This window comes from Melospiza melodia, chromosome 4 (genome assembly GCF_035770615.1).
Source record: "Melospiza melodia melodia isolate bMelMel2 chromosome 4, bMelMel2.pri, whole genome shotgun sequence".
Taxonomy (NCBI): Eukaryota; Metazoa; Chordata; class Aves; order Passeriformes; family Passerellidae; genus Melospiza; species Melospiza melodia.
This window is the reverse complement of record NC_086197.1, coordinates 89,933,360-89,954,138: the sequence shown is the minus strand read 5'-3', so window position 1 is coordinate 89,954,138 and position 20,779 is coordinate 89,933,360. Positions and strand designations below refer to the sequence as shown.

Below are 20,779 nucleotides of genomic sequence, written 5' to 3'. Positions count from 1 at the left end.
ATTTTCTGAAAAGAACAAATTCCTTCCTGCTAGGTCCATACTATTCCAGTAGCAAACGTTGTCAAACTGTTTCTTTCAGTTTTCACTGTAATCTCTTTGCTTATATTTGAAGATAGCAAGTAATAATAAATAAATAAATTCATAAGATGATAGTATTACATCTTGCATGGGATTATCTGCTTTCATCACCCTCTGAGCTAGATGATTTGTTTCCCAAGAATGTGTCTATGCAGCTGTTTCATTGCTTAAAATGCACAGCACCTTGTTCTTAAGCCAGATCAACTTGAAAGTGGTTTTAGCAAAGTGCCTTTACTGTGTCTTAAAATCAGCTATTCCTAAACTTTTGTAGCTTCAGTTGGTTTGCTTACAGTTTTTATATTACATTACATTACAATGAGGAGACATACTGAGCTAACAGTAAACTCTAACAGTAAACTGTGAACAGTAACTTTCAAAGATAGCTGTCTAGAAAATCTATAGTTACATTATAGAAAGCTGTTTCATTATCCAAGTTACTACAACTTAGGTGCTTTTGAGGAGGCAGGGTGGAGTTGTTAGGGTTTTTTTTGTTTGTTTGTTTGATTGGTTTGTTTTTGTGTTATTGTTTGTTTTGGTTTGGGATTCTTGAGGTATTTTTTTGAAAAGTGTCTAATTTTAAAGTCCACTTGTTAGCTCCTGTATATCACTGCCAGATTTACTTTTTACCAGAAGAGATACTGTGTTAGTAACCAGGCTCTGCTAGTAGTTCTTTTCTTAAACCCTCTGGGACAGGTGTAACATTTGTGTTCTGTGAGTTGTCAGCCAATTCTTTTGGCTTGACTTTCTTAATTTGATAGCAGTGTTTGAACTGTTCTGATTTTTGTCTAATGTACACTAAGAGCCCAAGATGTCTGTGTCTTTGAGCTGCAAAAATAGCATAGGTAGCAGGTCAAGGGAGGTGATTCTGCTCCTGTGACACTCCATGTGGAATGCTGCATCCAGCTCTGGGTCACTCAGGACAGGAAAGACATGGATCTGCTGGAGTGAGCCCAGAGGAGAGTCACAAAAATGATGGCAGGGCTGGAGCAGCTCTCCTGTGAGCATTGTTCAGCCTGGAGAAGGCTCAGGAGACCTAACATCAGCCTGCCTGAGCTTACAGGGAGCTTGTAAAAAGGGTGGGAGACGAATTTTTAGTGGGGCCTGTAGTGATAGGACGAGGGTTAATGGTTTTAAACTAAGGAGGACAGATTCTGACTATACACAAAAGGAAGGTGTTTTATTGTTTTGGTTTTGTTTTTTTTCTTTTTTTTTTTTTTTTTTCTTTTTTTTTTTCTTTTTTTTTTTTTTTTTTTTTTTTTTATGATGAGGGTGTTAGCACTCTGGAACAGGTTGCCTAGGGTGGTAGAAATGCCCCATGCCTGGAAATATTCAACGTCAAGTTGGATGGGGCTCTGAGCAAGTTGAGTTGAAGATGTCCCTGCTCGTTGCAGGGGGATTGGACTAGATAGCCTTTAAAGGTCCTGTCCAACCCAAACTAATCCATGATTCTATGATGATTCTATGATTCTATTTTATGTATCCAGGTCCATGTTTAGCTTTATCAGTATGGGGGTTTTTTGTCTTTAATTTTTATCTCCAAAATTACTTTACATGCAGATACATCCTCTGCTGTGTAGCTACAGTTTCTTTAGGACAGTGTTCAGGTCTTTGCCCTAATGCAGGGTATTGCTTATGGTGCTGACACTCACTGGCTGAGGTGAAAAAAATACATCATGCATTGTATAATCTGTACTATTCTGAGTTGAAGATTTAGGAGCTTGAGGTTTTATTAATGAAGAGATTGCATTTAAGTATGACTATTAAAATTCTTGTTGATATAAATATACAGCAAATTTTTTGCTTAGAGGAATGTGAGATTAAGAAGGCTGCACTGTGAAACCAGTTTTAGGAGGATAGGAAATTCAGTGTCTCTGTAGTTTATCTCCTTATGGTTACAGAGCAATTGATTCCAGGAATTCAAAAGCCATCAAGCATTTCTTGTCCGTTATGAGGGAAAATACTTTTTGGTGTGTTCTTCTGTGTTGTGTTTTTAAACAAAAGCTGACATTTAAATGACATTTTAAACTCTTACTGTTCAATGTTTCTAATACTGCAGAGAAGGCACAAGACTTCTGAGGTGTTTGAAGACTTTAGGTATCTGAAACAACCCTGGCCATTGATAGTGCAAGTTAAAGAGTTTTCCTCCATTCCTTGAATCTGTAGATCCAGGAGGAAAGCAATTTAAAATGGCAGCTAAACAGAGGTTTTTAGCTAAAGTATAATGCTCAACAAATTTGATTACCTATAACCTTTTTGCCTTCCAGTATTTGATTTCATTGTGTTTTCTTTCTTGTAATTGCAGTTATTGCACAGCTGAGACAAAAACTTGAAAAATTACAGGGCAGCAAACTTCCAGAAAGTTTTAGAGTTCCATATGATCCTGGGCTAAGAGCAGGAGCACTAGTGGTAAGTATATTCTGACTTTGTACAAATAATTAAAAAAAAAATTTGCAAGTATGTGTCACTTGGTAAAAAGTTTACTAATAAAAGGTCTTATTTCTGTGTGGACACAGTGACATTGCATGGACTCAGTAGATTTTTGTTCCCAGAGGTATTATTATTTTTCTAAATGTAAAAACAGGCCACCACGGGCTAAAAATTTGCAATAACCCATGAAATCCTAATCATTAAATGGCAATTATACTTTTTCTTTTTCCATTAGTTGAATACAAGATTTAACCAGGTAGCTGACTTTTTTTTTTTAAATTAAATAACTGTATTAGACTCTTATCTGATTCAGGGGCTTTGGGATATTCAGTTTCCATTCTTTCAGTTACTTTCTCTGTCTTATCCTGGTTCATATCTGTCACTAAGGTTTGGGTCCAGACCTTCATCATGCTTACAAAAATGCCTGCCTCAGCTATTTCTGATTTTTCAGTATCTCTGTGTTAGTTTTGTTAGAAAGTACATTATGATTTTGTTAGAAATACATTAAGAAACACTTGGGTTTTTCTATATTGCTGCCTTCAGTTTTGTGGTGAGATTGCAATTGTGTACGTTGACTCAGAGTTAAAAAAAGATTCATAGATCAGCAGATGTGAAGTGAGAGGAAATTGGATCATGCATCTAAAATGCAATGTGAGGTCTGGGTAAGGAAGCACAGTCAAGATCCTTGGACTCACTTCATGTGCAGCAAGGACCCTACAAGAAAAGAACCCCTTAATTTTCTCCTAGCTGAGGACAGAAAAACCATACTATTTAAGGAATTTCCAAATGCTCAGGTATTGTCTAGATATGGCCATGTTTCTGTTAAATAAACCTGTGCCTTGGAAGACAGGCTATAAACTGGTCTGTCTTCAATCTGAGATAATGAAACACCTTTCAGGTGAGCAAGGCTGAAGCCCTGTCAGCACAGAAGCCAATTCAGACATTTCTTACTCTGAAGTAATTTGTGATTTCTTAAATACTATTTTCTTGTTAGTATTTTGTATATTCTCTTTAGTCTTCTTTTAAATATATTTTTTGGCGCAGAAATCATCAACCTTGACAGAAAGTAGGTTTTAAAATAAAAAAGATTTCTCTGGATTTTCTAGTTTTCCTTCACTTAGGAAATACTCAGTCCTACCAGGACCTTCCTAGATGAACTAAACAATAGATTTACAAAGGATGTCCAAGAATCAATGTGTTAGCTTTTCTTTTTCCAAGCTATATGAATAAAAATGTTTGGTAAAACCAACTAAGCTTTCATTTAATGTCTATTCTAACACGTACTGTTTGTCCATAATCTTCACAACCTAAAATTTTTTAAGTCTAAACCAAGTATTTGAAACAAAATCAGAGTTTCAAATAAGTTTGAAGATTTTAAAAGTTCTTTCCTTTTTGAAAATAAGGATGGTAAAAACTATTTTGTTTAAAACTACAGGCTCAGAATGAGCCTGTAGATGAAATATGAATATACTAAAATATTCCTATATAATGAATTCTATCTGCTCTCAAACACTGATGTGCAGTTGCTTTTTTTTTTTTTTTTTAATTTTAGATGGCTTTGTTGTACATAGTAATGTTCAACAATGAATCAGGAATTCCAGAATAGAAAGTCAGACATACTACAGTTGTCTTAGCCATAATAAATGAAAAAAAAACATTTTAAATACTGCAGTTTCAAGTCTGAATTTATCAGTATTGAAAATGTAATAAAACTAAATAGGGAATCTATTATCTTATGAATGATTACCTTAAATTAGTTTCAAAAATGCCATTTCCCCCATGAATTTTAAGACATTACTAAGGGAATTGAATCAAGCAATCTGGAATGTAGCTGCTAGAAGTCAGAAGGGTGGATGATGTGGTAAATTGCATTGGACAATGATCATTTTCTGGTTTTGCAAAGCACCTGTCAAAGTGCTGTCGTGAAGGGCCGTATTTTCCAGGTTTGTCAGAATCTCTATTCCTGTTTTAAATTTGTCTGAAGCAAGCTAAATCCACTTTTGGAGAGTTAAAATACACTTTTTCCTTTATCATGGTTAAAAGTTGTGTAGGTTCAAGGAGGCTTTTCGTGGCAGCTGAACTCCTTCCTTTACATCTGCTTTCAGTGTGTTGCTTGTGGTATAGCTGAGTGGAAGCTGGTAAACTATTCTCTTAAAAAGGTTTCTTGGGTTGATGTTGGCATCAGGAAACAGTAAGCATGTCTTTCACAGATAGAAAAATGTAAAGTAATGGCATCCAAGAAGAAACCCCTCTGGCTTGAATTTAAATGTGCAGATCCAACAGCTCTGTCAAATGAAACCATAGGCATCATCTTCAAACATGGAGATGACCTCCGTCAGGACATGCTAATTTTACAGGTATGAGAGCTAAACCTTATAAAAGATAACATGAATATTTTAAAATACTTTAAAATAATTTTGCTTTTCCAAAGTGTGTATACCTTGTCTTCACTGTCCATATGAAATGAGAGGTTGTCTTTTGTATTTAAAACTCTGTATGGCAAGGCTGACGTCAGCACTGGCTCATCTTTGTTGTACTGTGTTATGGATTAACCCTGGTGGGATGGAAAAAGAGGAAGAGCAAGAAAACTTGTGAGTTGAGCTAAAGGTGGTTTAATACACAAAGGAGATGTGGAAGAACGAAGGAAGAAAACAAAACAAGTGGTGCTAAGGCAGTCACTCCACATCCCATGGGTGCACCAGTTCCCAGCCAGTCCCTGCACATAGGATAGTTAACCTACATAAGCCCTTGCTCCCTGTTTTATTGCTGAGCATGGCATTGTTCAGCATGGATATTTCTTTGGTTGGTTCAGGTTGTGTCCCTGGTTGTGTCCCTTCCCAATCTCTTGTGCACCCCAATCTAGTCACAGTGAGTTGGGTGAGGAACTGGCAGCCTTGGCACCCAGCAGGCACCGTTCAGCTGGGACATGGGGACATCAGTGTGTTCCCAGCTCTGCTTTGGCCACCCCCTACACCACAGCACCCTACAAACTGCTCTGAATAAAAGGCACTTCATCCCAACCAGACACAGTGCATACAGCTACCCTGGCTTTTCCTGCCATATGCCAGACATATTTCACATTTTAGTGTTCTAGAGTGTGGTGGTGTTCACAGGGGTCCCAGGATGAGGGAAGAGATGAGAATCTTGACTCCATGTTTCAGAAGGCTGATTTATTATTTTATGATGTATATTATATTAAAAGAAAATGATATACTAAAAGTACACTAAAGAAAGAGAAAGGATTTCATCAGAAGGCTAGAAAAGAAAGGAATGGAATGATAATAAAATCTTGTGACTGACCAGAGAGTCTGAGACAGCTGGACTGTTATTGGTCATCAAGTAGAAACAATCCACATCAGACCAATCAAAGATGCACCTGCTGCATTCCACAGCAGCAGATAATTATTGTTTACATTTCATTTCTGAGGCCTCTCAGCTTCTCAGGAGAAAAATCCTAGCAAAAGTATTTTTCAGAAAATATGTCCATGACACTAGCGACAGAATCTTACTTAGTGCAAGATGCCCTGTTTCTCTGATGAAGTGTTTTTATCTTTTATTTATGCAGTGGGTGAAGTTAGCAAATGAAAAATCAGTAGCTAGTGTCACTCTAGTTTCAGACAACTGGTTTGTTAGGGCTTTGGAGGTATTAATGGGGAAAAGTGGGCATGCTTGCTAACACATTCAATCTCACCTTATGTAGAAATCATACAATATATTTATTAATATGTTATAGAAGAGTAAAGATCTACTGGTTGCAGAACAGAAGAAGAAATATAAACCCTGGTTCTATAACTGATTATCTTGAATGGCTGCACACTTTCTGTATGCATCTCTTAATCAAATAGCAAAGTAAGTTTAGCCCCATCTTAGAAGTCTTAGAAGTGTTATTTGTATGAGTAATCTGTAATGTTGAAATAATTTGAAATAACTTAGCATATCCATTTGTTTTTACTAGATTCTTCGAATTATGGAATCCATTTGGGAAGCAGAATCCTTGGATCTCTGTTTGTTGCCATATGGTTGCATTTCTACAGGGAACAAAATAGGTATGTGATCACACTTACTGTGATTAGAAATTCAAAATAGCATATTTACAGAAGATCTGGGAGAACTATTCTAATACATGCTGTAGTCCTGAGGTAAGCAGCTCTTTATTACACTTGCTGTGAGCAGCCTTCAGGTGCAGCTTGGCAGTGGTTTCTGCCCTCCCTGAGCTGTAGCACAGCTGTTTCCTGGCTGTGATTCCTGTGCAATGGCTTGGCTTGTGCTGCCAGCTCCTCTTTAAAAACAATATCTAGTATGAAACATCAGTGAAAGTGAGTGACTTATTCAAGATGTATTTTAATGTGTTGACAGGAATAAAATAAAGAGCAAAGCATTTACATTTTTTCCTGACCTAAAGCTTCATACCTTATACCACATAGAAGCAGCAACATTACTTAACAGGATACTCAGGTAATATTTCTCTCTGGGCTTTAGTTCCTGCAGCAGAGATGATCAATTTTTCAGAACTTGTGGTGAAAGAAATCAAGTAAGAATTCCCAATAAAATTAAGACTCTTTATAACTCTTTAATATACTTATGTAATGTACTTCTTCTCTAAAATCCATTGCCACATAAAATTTTTTAACATCCTTTGGATTTCAGGATATCTCAGAAAACCCAAACTCACTGACAAAATACCTGGTAGTGTGTGACATAAGAGAATTTCTTTTCTCCTAATAGAAATGTTTTAAAATTGAATTATATTTATTGATAGAATTTTAATAATAAAGAAAATGGAAAATTGTACATCAAAATGCTAACTAACTATAAATATAAGGAAAGTCAGGGGGTTTCTCTTCTTTAGAAGCTTTAAATCTAATTTTTAAAGAGCTTTTTAGGATCGGATTTAATTTTGTTTAAAATTATCTCAAGAAAATGTAATGTATTGACAAAATGAAGGAATAAGGAGGAATTCTGCCAGTAATTCTAGCATTTTCATACTTGAGTTACAGATTTCTGTTATTCTTTCCTGAATTCTTAATTGATTCCCCATTCTTCTGTCTCAAGGAAATAATATTTGATTTTCCTATAGGTATGGCAGAGCTGTAAGAATTTAGCACTTTTTTAGCACCACAGCAGGGGCATGGTTAATCATATTAACACTTCTGCTTGGTTTACTGAGAATACCTGCAGCCTAAATTAGTAATGCCCAACGTGGCACACTTTGATGTAGAGCTTATGCTTGTTTGGAGCAGAACCAAAGAGTAGTGGCATGCAAATGTTCTTTCACAGTATTCACATGTGGTCTTCTTCCAGGCTGCTTCTTCCCTCTCTATTAATACTCCCATGGGACTTCTGTGCATTGACACAAGGCCAGTACCCCACTCTACACTGAGCATAGGGAAATGAGTGTCTTATATGTGAGGCTGGCACCCCCTCCTGCACAGAGCATTCTCATTCTGTTAAAGACATCGCATCCAGTGCAGTTTGTAGTTCTGGAAGCATCTGTCCTTTCCACTGCTGTGCCAAGCAGGCCTGTGTAGGATGGACTTTCTCTTCTCTGTATCACTGGTACAAGGTCACACCCTGCTCTCTCTCCCTTTGACATGTCCATATGTTCCTGGCTCTGGGAGGCAATTGCCACTACTTACTGTGCAGCATCACTGCAGAAAACGAGAAGTTCAAGCTGCCTCTTCTAAGAGTCCCCACAGAGCTGCAGACACACATTGCATGGTGCATTTCCTGCTGCACTCCCTCCCAGCTGGATGCAGCCCAGCTGAGACCTGCTGTCCTTGGCACCTCCTGAGCCAGCCGGCTCTGCTCCCCCGCCACCAAGGAGCTCTTGGCCGGCAGAGGGAGATTTGTGAGCACAGCCAGGGAAAGCTTTTCCAACAGCTGGAATGGGAGCTGCAGCTCACACCCGGGAGAAAAGCAACAGCTTGACAAGCTGAGATCAAAATGCAAAGCTTGTAAATTTGGTGGTCTTCGTGGTGGGTTTTGGAAGTCATAGTTCCACCATAGTTTTATGGCAAACATATCCAGGCCACTGTAAGGACAGAAGAAAATACCTCCAGGGGTATTCAGCCATGAATTCAGCCATGCAGAGAGGGCAGGAAGAGATTGCTGTGTTGTTACTCTGTTACAGGAAAATTTGCACATCATTCAGTAATTGCAAAAGGGTGGGATTATGATTAGAAAGAAATTTATCTGCTTCAGACAGTTAAGATGAAATCAACTCAGAAGCTGCTTTGAATTGCTTTGGAGAGAAGTGGATATTTTTGTTTGCTTGCTTATCTCTGAACTGGAGCTGAAGCTAGAAGACACTGTTGAACTTGAACCAGAGGGAGAAAAAAATTTCCAATTACCAAATAAATTCAATTAAAATCTGACTTTCCCCCATATAGGCATGCCCAGTCTGGACTGCATTTGCTAGTCTTGACTACAGTGCAGGGTTGTGTTGCAGCCTCTGTTTCTGCTTTCCCTCTGGCTTCCTCTCTGTCACATGCCATGCTGGCACGAGCAGGACAAGGCCCTGTTTCTGCATGGTATTGCTGTGATGTGCCAGTGTGCCTTGGCAAGGGTCTGTTCAGTCTAGGGACAGACCCCATGGCCCTGACAACCAGAGCTTCCCACCAGCAATCCCAGTGCTGTACCTTGCCGTGCACTGGGATTTCTGAGCTTTCTGTGTAAATGCACACTTAAGCTTAAATTGGATTTACTGCAGGAGGGCCAGCTCTATTCCTCTGTCACAGCCCTGGCAAGACTTGCATTCCTAGACTGCAGCAAAATGAAAGCTTTTCTTCAGCTCCTTGTATTTGTTAGGTTGGAGAGAAGCTGGGGAAAATGTGAATTGGGATCAAGACAGGAATATTCCCTCTCCTTGGGAAAAGCTTTATGCAGTGAGTCCCCACTCATCATGTGATACATCCATTTTAAAAGAGGAGGAATTTTGATGCCAGGTTCTTTATGAACTCTGTCTGGTTTCAGCTGGGAATGAACAGGAACCATTGCTCCTTGTCAAATAAATTTCTGCTCACAACCTATGAAGACCTGCAGTTGGTTTTTAAACACATTTTAAAATTTAATTGTGAATATTTTTAGTATGCTTTGATAAAAATGTAATAACTTCTTCTAACCTTTTCCTTATTTTCTTAAGGAATGATCGAAATTGTGAAAGATGCTACAACAATTGCCAAAATTCAACAGAGTACAGTTGGGAACACTGGTGCATTTAAGGATGAAATATTAAACCAGTGGCTCAAGGAAAGATGCATGATTGAAGAGAAGGTGAGTTCTTTGAACTTTTAGGAAGGATTTTAAATTGCACCCTACTAATTTAGGAGCATTGAGCCCATATATTTGTGTTTGTTACTTGTGGGGTTTTGAAAAATCCATTCATTTTCCCTGCACTCAGCTGTGGGTGTCTATGAATGAGCCTTTAGCATCCAGCTGGCAGCCAAGCTCCTGAGAGACAGGATGCTTCTGAAATCACTCCTTTATCAATGGAAGTTAGAAGTGATACATGAGGAGCAGGTTGAGAGGACATCTAAGAGCACTGAAAGGCAATGTGGTTTTAGAGGATTCAGGTGCAGGTTTTGTACTCACAACTCCTTTGCTTGTGTACATCCACTGACCCACTGCAGCTTTCTGCCACATTTTTTCCCCCAGAATGTGTGAGCTGCTCTGTGCTGCTTTTCTGTGCTGAGGGACAGAGCCAGCACAGGGGGTGCAGTGCAGGGCTGTGAGCTTGGTCTCTGTTGTGCAGTGCTGTATTTTATAGAAGAGTTTGCCTAAGTGTTGGTAGATACATTTCAACAGAAAGGTACATAACTTTGAGAATGGTTGCATTTAGTACCTAGCATTGAAGCATTTAACATCTCTAAGCTTTATTTTTAGTTTCAGGCAGCTGTGGAAAGATTTGTTTATTCTTGTGCTGGATACTGTGTGGCAACCTTTGTACTTGGAATAGGAGACAGGCACAACGACAACATCATGATTACAGAAACAGGTGGGTTGTTTTTTTTGAGAATTTCATAGATGTGCAGACTGTCTATACTTCACTAGATTTATGTTTCATTTTAATAAATAGTGCATTTAACAATGAATGAAGAGACGCAAACCAGTTCTGTCAGTGGTGCTTACAAGGTCAAGTAACACTGAAATGTATTTTCACCCCTGTTGGCCTTCATACAGGCTGGAGATATCTATCTAATAATGCCATTATTTTCCAGGGAGCAGTTTTATACAAACTAAGTCATTAAAAATGTCAACCAAATTTTTTTTACTGTCTACATCTAAGGTCTGAACACCAAAAAACTTTATAAGGCAGGCAGCTGTTCATCTATCTGATGTGTGGTTGTGATTCTCACAGTGTTCAGTGGAACTGAATTCTGTCAGAATTCAGATGTTGCTGGACTGTTTTCATCTCTGAGGAATGTAGTTGCTTTGTGTACTGTTGTAAAAACTTTTAGGAAATGGGTGTACATGGAGTATATTTGTTTACCTACTAAAATTTGTGGGATGGTTATATACTCCTGAAGAAATTCAGTTCTATTGTACTCCAGACTTTGGGAGTTACTTCCATAGCTGCACATTGTTTCATCCTTAATTTTACTTACCTATGGAAAGAACCCCTGAACAATCAGTACATATGGAGGAATTTTATTTAGTCTAAGGAATTCACTTTTAGTTTCATGATCCTCTCACTTCATAATTAGTCTCTGGTAAGAGATGGAAAATAGTTAGAAAGCTGAATATTTATTATTGATTATATTAAAGTTTTATCAGTTGAAAGCTGGAGAGAAGAAGTACCCTGAAGGCAGAAATTATCTAATTGAAGACTACAGTAAAAAAAGTTCAGTAGAAGCCCTTGGGGAAGAAGTGACTAAGAAATGCTTTAATTTCAACATTATATATAATATAATGTGATGTATATATAATATAATGTGATGGCAGAACATGAGGCATGGGTCAATAGACAGAAACTGAAGAAGAGGTGTTGTTCTGTTGTGGTCATGAGCAGGTTTGCCTCAGAGTCTTTAACAGGATCTCTCTTGAGCCTCAGGGGCCAGGAGGATCTCAGTCTGAGAGGTCTGCAGAGAGTCAGATTTGGTAGGCTGGGGGAACTTGAAAGCTGCCTTAAAATCTGGAACATTTAAGGATATTCCACCTACAGATCACTGTTAAGTATCATCTTATATAATTTGATATTTTATCTTTTTTAATAAATATGCCACTACTACAAATCTGTGTTTTTAAGTAACCATACTCTTGTATCCATTTCCTGAGTGCCAGTGAAAGTAATAAAGTAATGTGGAGAGGAGCAGCACACTCCAGTCCTGTAGGTGTAGTGACCCTTAAAAGGAGAGGTTTTCATTGCTTTTGTGGGAACTGATGCCCTGCTACTCTCTCAAAGCTATCCAAAGGGTGACAATGCAGACTTGGAACACACAGAGTGGTTTAGAAATCACTAATGAAGGTCTGTGAGGAGAAAGCATGTTCTAGTCAATGACATTTGCCAAGGAGATGGGTAGTGCCAGAATCCCATGGGTGTTTGAGACATAACCCCCAAGCCTTTTCCGTGTAGTGATGCTCTGATTGTTATGGGTATGAGGCACAAGCTTTCCTTGGTTATTTTTGAAAAGCTGTGAGTGTATGTTTAGATAGTACAGTAGCTTCTGCTAGACTTTTAACAACTGCCAAAGATAAACAAAAAGTAATTTTGCTAAGAGGACAGAATTATTTATTTCCCAGAAAAAGAAAGAAAATAGTCTTTTCTGCTGAACTTAAGAGTGATCATATATACTGAAAAAAAGGGGTTGGAACTCCTGTGAATACACCTAAGTGTTCTTTGCAGTTTATTTTATTTGTCTGAATGTGACTACTTCTTCTCTTTATGAAGGTAACCTTTTCCATATTGATTTTGGCCATATTCTTGGGAATTATAAAAGCTTCCTTGGAATTAATAAGGAGAGAGTTCCTTTTGTGCTGACTCCAGATTTTCTGTATGTCATGGGAACTTCCGGAAAGAAGACAAGTCTCCATTTCCACAAATTTCAGGTAAAAGAATGGGAATTTAGCTGCAAATCAATTAAGTAATTTTTTTTTACCCTCTAAAATGAGCATTAGTGCCTTGATTTTCAAAGATCTAGGCTCCTGGGTATTATGTTAATAAAATGTACCGAATCATAATATGATTCCGGGATATTTTAGGCCCAACTAAGAGAAAAAATGATCTGTACAATTATGGGAACTAGAATTCAAACATTCACAAAGGCACACTGAAAAGCTCATTAGCAGCAGACCAGATAAGCAGTTCTTTCTTTGCTTCTTGTCTTGATTGAAAACACTTTGCAGAGGGCTTCAGTGTTGGTGCAATTAGAAGAAGCTCATGGCTCTAGGCAGAGCCTCTGTGGAGTATGAGCAGGATTGAGGCATTCTTTAGCTGGCTTGGCCAGTGTTATTCCCTCCTGAGTCTGCCCTCGAGTTCTGGGACTTGGACTGCTGCATCTGAGTAAAAATCTGTAGTGACCCTAAGCTATTTCAGATGGTGGTTTGTGAAGTGGATGGATAGATTTAACTGTGAAAGAAGGGGCATTAAAAATCTGTTCTATTGCTTCTATTTGAAATTTAGTGCTTTCAAACCTGTTGGGATTATTTGAGCTAGTGTAGAACCTGGTCAAAGAGGGAGTTTAGTATGCAGTTCCTATGTTTAATGAAATGAATGGGAGCATGGTTCATCAAAAGTACATGTATGTCTGAAGTCTTTGGAGACTTTGAGTAAAGTGTTATAATATTAAAAGAAAAATTCTTCTGTGGAGTGAGTCAAAGCCAAAGACTGAATTTCATGTTCTGGATTCCTTGTGGATGAATTAGTCCCAGTATGGAGTCTGGTTTCCCAGTAGCTAAATTAAGGTCCTTCCTGTTGGATGGTGACTATGTCCCTTTGAACACATATGCAGTTACTTCAGCATTTTGTCTCCATGTGTGGCTGCATCTCAATGATTTTACTCACTCATCCAAAAATGAGTGTTACCCATCTTTGGGCTGGACACATCCTGCAGGCTTCCCTGCCATGGATGGGGATCCATTTGGATCCTTTTGCAATTCCCACCTTATGGTATCCTTATGTTAGGACAAATCACATTGTCCACCAGAGACAATCAAAAGGGAGAGGCCATGTGTGGAGAGGACTCATGCAAAGAAGAACCAATGATCTTTGAAACTTCTGAAAATAATTAAAGAACCAGCTGCAATCCTTGAATTTTCATTTTTGCCAGGTCTGCCTTTAGCACAGTGGAAGTGTTTTGAAGGGAACTTGTAGATCAAAAGATGCTAGGGTGGGGTTTGCCATGGGTTGGAACTACTGTGGGAAGGGAACTATATTGGAAGGGAACGCTGAGCCCGTGCTCTCAGGGAAGCCTGTGAGCTGTGCTGTGTACAGCAATGATACTGTTGCCACAGCTATTAAGTCATGTACAGGTGTGGCACTGAAGCACCATTCTGGGGTATGTAATTTCAAAGACCTCTGTTCTTGAGGCAGAAAATAGAAGTATGAAAGTGTGCTAATGGAGAATTGAAAGGTGTCTGCAGTGAGGGAAAGATGTTTTCATATACATGGATCGTCCAGCTCTTTAGAGAGAATCTGACCTTTGCTTCAGCAGCCCAGATACCAAAATCAATTGTAAATAGGTTTGGTCATAGCCTCTCTTCAATACATCATGCCTCCATCATGGAGTCCTGGGTTTGACTAAATAAACTTTTTGTTACTCTGGTACTAATTTCTAAGTTACTAAGTACTACTATCCCAGTAATGCACAGTTTAGGAATGCTGTGATAGCACCAATGTCATTTCCACTTGTGTCCTTGGCCAGATAAAAGGTGATTAATGTGCTTTTACTGTTGTGAGTTCTGATGGTGATGGGAGACCTGGGCATTTTAAGTGACGTGGTTTAGGCACAGACAACAATAAACTGACCAAAAAAATGTAAGTTCATGTATAGTTCTGCTGCAATAGCTACTGTTTATATACCACTATTGCAGTAGTACTTTAAAAGTCTTTTCTGTCTCAAAGATCAGTAAAAAATAAAATACTTCTATACAAGTAAAAGAGTAACACAGAGCAAGATTTGCATCACATATTTGGCTATAAAAAAGTATGTGTTTTAATTACATGGACAGAGTTTAAAAAAACTGAAAATTGTAGTTTCATTTTCCAGTTGACTTGTTTCATCATATTTCCTAATATTGAGGGATTCATTCAGTCTGCCTGCTGACTCATTCAAGTATTAATGGAAAAGTCTCAGCATTTATCCTTCATTAATTTTTAAGAACATCTCTCATTATTTTGTACTTTACTACATTTAAACAGTTTGTACTTCAGAAGACTCCTTTGTTTTTTACAGTCTTGGGTGTTTTTATTAACTTAATAATCTACTTTTATAAAATTTTATTTCTTTTTTATTCCCTGGACATAGTCCATACAGATGTGTTAGCCAGAGCTCATATTGCAGATGATGCGGAAGGTTAAAAGGACAAATAACTTTGACCAAAGTTCACTGCAGAAGAGTGAATTTATTTAATTACAAAATATCATGTATTTGATTGTCAAACAAAGGTCACAGAAAGTAAAAGGGTACTCAATTCATCACTGAGAAATACTTACTTGGAGTATACTGTACAGGGAAGGGATGGCCTATGTAATAGAACTTGGGCACTTTATATTATAAAAATGCCTGGATTTTAGGATAATAATAATTAGGTCAGTTTCAGGCTTTCAGAATGATTGTTCTTTTCTTTCCTGTTGGGCAATTTGCTTTCTCCTCAGCTCCTCTCATTTTGCCTCTGGCTTTAGATGAGTTATCAGCTTTCTTCTCAATCCCACAGTAAACATGTGCCTGCCCTTGACACACCCCTATGATCTGGGCTATTTTTGGTTCTCGCCGCCTCTCTCAGAAGTGTAAAAATTCCTTTTCTTGGAAAATACTAATGCAAAACCACATCCAGATCCTGTCTGAATGAATAACTCTAACAGGCAGATGCAGATTTTTAAAATCTTTTGAATTCCTGGAAGGATTGCCTTTGAGATGCAGTGATACCAGGTTTTTCTTGACTGCATAATTGTTTTTCTGTCTCAGACACCCAGAGCAGTGAGATACATCATCCATACAGAAATGTAAAACCTTCTTTGATATAACTATAAAGACCTTTCATCTCTTTCAAGGGTAACAAAACACAGACTAACTCTTGTGACAAGATTTCTCTGTTTGAAGTTAAGAATACAAAAAATAAATTTTTCTCCTGCTATAATGGAAAGAAGCTATTCCCTGTGATAAGGTGATTGTGCTTTCTATTGTAAGCTGTGCTTTGACCATTGCATTTAATCTTTTGCTGTGCTAGAACTAAACTGACACTGGTGTTCATAAGTATGATCTTATTTCAGAACAGAATTTATTTGGGAATAGAGTAAAAGATTTAAGTTCCCAGGCAATACTAAAAAAAGAAATTGTACAGACAGATCTTCAATGTATCATCTTCCTTCCTTTGTATTTGCCTAACCTGTCTAGTTGGGGGTCCTGGTGCTGCTGATGTAAACAGTGATAGATGTTAAGATTATTTGTGCACTTCTTCCTATTTCAGAGAAGAAAAAAACCATATATCTTGTAAAAAATGCCCTGTGTTCTGGAGGGCTGTTGGGATTTGTTGGACGTTTACATTAAAATACTTGGATTTCCCAAGCATTATTCAAAAGCTTAATATACAGCTGTTGAAAGGTTAAATTGAATATTTAATTGGGTAAAAATTAGCATTGCTTCAGCTGTGGTTTAAATAATAACAACCTTCTTGGAAAATTTTTTCATATTTTTACATTACTGCATTGCAGACCCAATTTCTAGTTGATTGATGATTGATGTCTGCATTGTTCTTATTTCTGCTAGTAAACTAGTTATAAATTTAATATAAGAAGTAATAATTTCAATTTATGTATTAGTCTCTTAGCAAGAAATAATTGTTTTTAAAGCATTGCATGTTTTTCCAAGCTGCAGAAATGTCATTCTTCTAAAAGTTCTGTTGTTAAACACAGATTATTTATACATGGAAATGAAAAGGCTCTAAAAAACGCCTATGGAATCCAGAATGACAGTGCATAGTGATAGAAATCCTGCAGCAAGGCCTGCAGAGTGCCTGAAGACTAGAGCTGTCAGCTAGAAAAATTCCTTAAACACCAAGGCTGAAAACCTTCCCTGTTAAATAATCCGTCACCACTGCACAGTTAATAGACATCTAGAGAAAATGAAGAGCAATCCCCTGGAGGTGCTGCTTTGTTCAGTCTCACTTGCCAGCCACAGTCTTTAAATGGAAACATCCCAACAGGAAAGGCAGACAGGGAATTATTGCTGTCTCTTTTAACAGCCACAGAAAGAGGTTGTATGGTAGGGAAATTCTTGTGAAATTCTGGTGTGGCTAAGGTTTTATGCTTTAGTAATTAATGTAGTATTAAGAGCTGTTTGTTGTACACCCAAACAGTTCTTGTTGCCCCAAGCTGTGGTGAATGAAGTTACACTGAGCAGCAGGTGCAGAAGTTTGTGTCACATTTCAACTCTGTTGGGTCTCCTGTCACTGACACTTGAGTGATTGAATAGCATTGGTTAATGAGAGTCCTGTGAAATCCCTACACCATCCCTCTCAATCCATCTCTCAATTAACAAAAATCTCTTCTCTCTCACAGGATGTATGTGTGAAGGCTTATTTAGCTCTCCGACACCACACCAACCTGCTGATCATCCTGTTCTCCATGATGCTGATGACTGGAATGCCCCAATTAACCAGCAAAGAGGATATTGAATATATCAGGGAAGCACTGACAGTAGGGAAAAGTGAAGAGGATGCCAAAAAGCATTTTCTTGATCAGATAGAGGTTTGCAGAGATAAGGGCTGGACAGTGCAATTTAACTGGTTTTTGCATCTTGTGCTTGGAATCAAACAAGGAGTAGAAAAGCATTCTGCTTAATATTTTATGTAAATTAACTGTGGGTGTGAATAGGAGGTTAGTGAACCTACACGTTATTTCTGAATTATGAATAAATGAGCAATCAAAATTGCCTTTTCTCTTCTGGCAGCTTAAATGGATCTTGTAAAAAGGCAAGGACTTTACTCTGCCCCTCCAGAAGATCTTCCTGCAGATAATATTTTTTTTCCATTTCTAATGACACTTCAAGTTGCTGGATTCTTTTAGTTCCTTTGCTGTTTTGACTTGGATTTTTTTTTCCTTCTTTAGCAATAATTTCAGATAAATATAAGGAGGAGGTTGAGTAAGATGATAACCTTCCCCTATGACCTTAATTATCCATGAGGGTCAAGTCCTTCAAAACCAGAATTTATATAAAATCTATGGTTTTAGTGAAATCTCTGTAGACAATCCATATGTGTCTCAGGATGGTTTAGACACAAATGTTCTTCATCTACATCCTTCTCTTTTGTCCCTTCCGCGGCATTTTGTCCTTTCTGGATTTTTAATATGTTGTCAGTAGAAAAGAGCTTTGGCTCTGCCATTGGGGGAAATTGCCTTACTGTGACCTCCTCACACAGACAACCAATCTTGACTGCCAGGAGAACTTCATAGTTACTGGGAAGTTCCTCAGATTTGAACATGAAATTCTGAAGGTTTAATTTTGCGAGGTTTTTTTTTTACTGTACTTTTTAGTGGGTAACATCCATATTATATTACAGATTATATTCTTAGTGCAAAGTTATTAAAATTCCACCTGTATAGGAAAAGCTTTGTAGAAAAAGCAATGGTACTTCCTTATCCCTCAGAGAAAACTCCTTATCTAAGAGTAATTGACACGTTACCAAATATCTGAAAAACCCAAAGTTATTTATTCCTTGGTGATATATTTTCAGGATATACCTAGAAGGAATTAAATGTAATCTTTGAAGTTGTGTATATTTTGCTATTTATTTTCAAATTCCTGAAGAAACAATACTACTGAAAAGCTATTTATGAAAGAAAAACCCCTCTTGTCTTTAATTTCAATATTTAAACTTGAAAGAGGAAAAACTGTGTAAGTAGAATTTTAACTCTCTACTGCAGATTGCATGCAAATCAAGTCTGCTTATGGTAGGAAAGGAAAAAGACATATAGCTTGAATTAGTCTTTGACTTGAATTATTATGGTATACTTCTTGCTAATTGATTGTTACCAAAGAGAGAAGATGGCTTATAATATTGCTTTTTTGCACTTGTGCCCATGTAATTTCTTCCTTCATTGTAGTGTTACATGGGCTTTACATTACATATAAATGATTAACTGAATTTTAAAATTCTGTTATCATTTGCTTTGATCATTTCACAGAACTGTTATGATTTTAACTACTGCTACAACTGAGTGCATTCTTGAAGGATTTTTAATAAATGTACTGTAATCGGTGTCTCAGTTATGAGATGTAGCCAATCTATTCTTGAAATGTAGATGTTTAATTGTTTACTGTGCACAAGTATTTTTGATGTAAATGGTAGACTCCAGTTAAGGAAATCTCTAAGATTAAAATGTAGACTATTTTGTTATTCTGTTACATTATTATTCTGTGCAAGATAGGCTTTAGATCATACTAAAATACAAACTAAATGGCGAATATTGTCTGTAAAATGATATTTTTAGATTTGTATTTTATAGTTCTGAAATAAATTGATATGTTCTATTTATTTGATTATTATTCATGAATAAGCAGCTTAGCGCAAAATACATGTAAATAATTTTAATCCAGTTTCTTAAAGAATACGTAATCTCAGTAAGAAATAATATTCAAAGTCCCACTCAGAGGAATTGTTTTAGTTCCATATTAATAACTCTGTATGATGTCAGATATAATGAAATTTAATAGTCTGTTGCAATTATTGTAATTGAAAAATGTGTATAGAACATTGCCACTTTCAAAGAGCACTTTATTCATTCCTGGTTTGTTCTATGAAGAAAAATCTGAAGATTTTAGTAAGTTCCTAGTTTTAAAAAATAAGTAGATCTAGTGCTAAATTTAACTGTAGCATGGGGAAATAAATGCTAATCACAGCTTCAAGGGAAATGGCACTCTTAAAGCAGCCTCTACTTGCAGGAAAAGATCTACAAGAGATCTGCACCCAGAGAAAGTTATTTAGTCCTGCACTAAACTTACACTGATGATTTTTATCAGCAGTTTACAATGTGCTGTATTGGATTGTGTTTATTGCAGACACCTGAAACACCTCAGTGCTGAGCAAATTCCCAGACTCTTCACTGCTTTCCTTGCCCATGAAGCCTATGGCTGGGCTGCCTGGGCTCTGCTGGGCTGCCTTGTGTCCTCTGGGCCAGCCTGACTCCTGGGAGATCAAGAGTGGCTGCCACATCTCCTCTTTACCTGCGGAGCAAGCTGTGGGCACCAGCATCTCCTTACAAAGGGCTGCACGATCATGTGGCTGATTATCAGCTGCATTCTGTGTCCCTCTGGAGCCTCCAGCCACCACTGACCTGGTTCTGTGGCGAGCCCTGACACAAGGAGAAACACCACAGAGATGTGGCTCGAGGCTCAGCAGGGCGAGGAGCTGCTTTCCAGGTGAGGAGGTGGCACAAGGACACATCTGCACGTCCCAGACAGAGCACGCTGTCAGTTCTGCAGTGGCATTCCCAGGCCTGGAGAGCTGGAGCTTTAGCACACGTGCCACTGCTGGAGCAGGAGGCTGAACCACAATTTCCAAGTCTCCCAAACTCACTGACCCTGCAGAATAACTGTTTTTAAGGGTTGTAAACCAGGAAATGTGGATTAGTCATTAACCACTGACCACTTTTTTCAGAAGCTCTAACACAGCATGCAGAAAATTACTAAATTTTCTGAGTAGGTCTCAATTATCATCACTGTCTCCTGTTAGCCTTAAGATTATTTTTTGAAAATTATTTTAAGGACTAGTTTGTCTTTGAGATCTGTAGTATTTTCTTGGTAGTTTCATTCACATCATGACTGCACCTAGCAGTGGAAATTTGAATCTATTCTTAGAGTCAGTGCCTCATGCTCAGTTGTGACTGGACATCTGCTTTGACCCCAGCAAGGTCATTGAGATTTTGGTTAGCAGTGAGTGTGTCCCCAAGGCTCCATCCTAATTATATTCCAGGACAGGAAGAGAAGTTGAAATGGAGCTCAGGTGTACAGTGTAATTATATTTAGATCTTCACTGAATACACTGGCTGCACTTGTTAGAAGTGCTTAATCTATCATTAGCAGAGTATTGAGACTTAACAAGTTTAGCAGATTTTTTTCTA

The 20,779-nt window shown here is 37.8% G+C and overlaps 1 protein-coding gene across 4 annotated transcripts in view; it reads left to right on the top strand.

The window, feature by feature from the left end:
• Window positions 1-17,591, top strand: part of PIK3CG (phosphatidylinositol-4,5-bisphosphate 3-kinase catalytic subunit gamma) — a 31,487-nt gene extending 13,896 nt beyond the window's left edge. For all 4 annotated transcript variants that reach the window (XM_063155505.1, XM_063155507.1, XM_063155508.1 and 1 more), the window contains exons 5-11: window positions 2,381-2,484; window positions 4,716-4,862; window positions 6,461-6,551; window positions 9,647-9,777; window positions 10,387-10,498; window positions 12,392-12,549; window positions 17,219-17,591. In XM_063155505.1, coding sequence (XP_063011575.1) covers window positions 2,381-2,484; window positions 4,716-4,862; window positions 6,461-6,551; window positions 9,647-9,777; window positions 10,387-10,498; window positions 12,392-12,549; window positions 17,219-17,500 — 1,025 coding nt within the window. In that variant the 3' untranslated portion in view covers window positions 17,501-17,591. The remainder of the gene's footprint in view (window positions 1-2,380; window positions 2,485-4,715; window positions 4,863-6,460; window positions 6,552-9,646; window positions 9,778-10,386; window positions 10,499-12,391; window positions 12,550-17,218) is intronic.
• The last annotated feature ends 3,188 nt before the right edge of the window (window positions 17,592-20,779 follow it).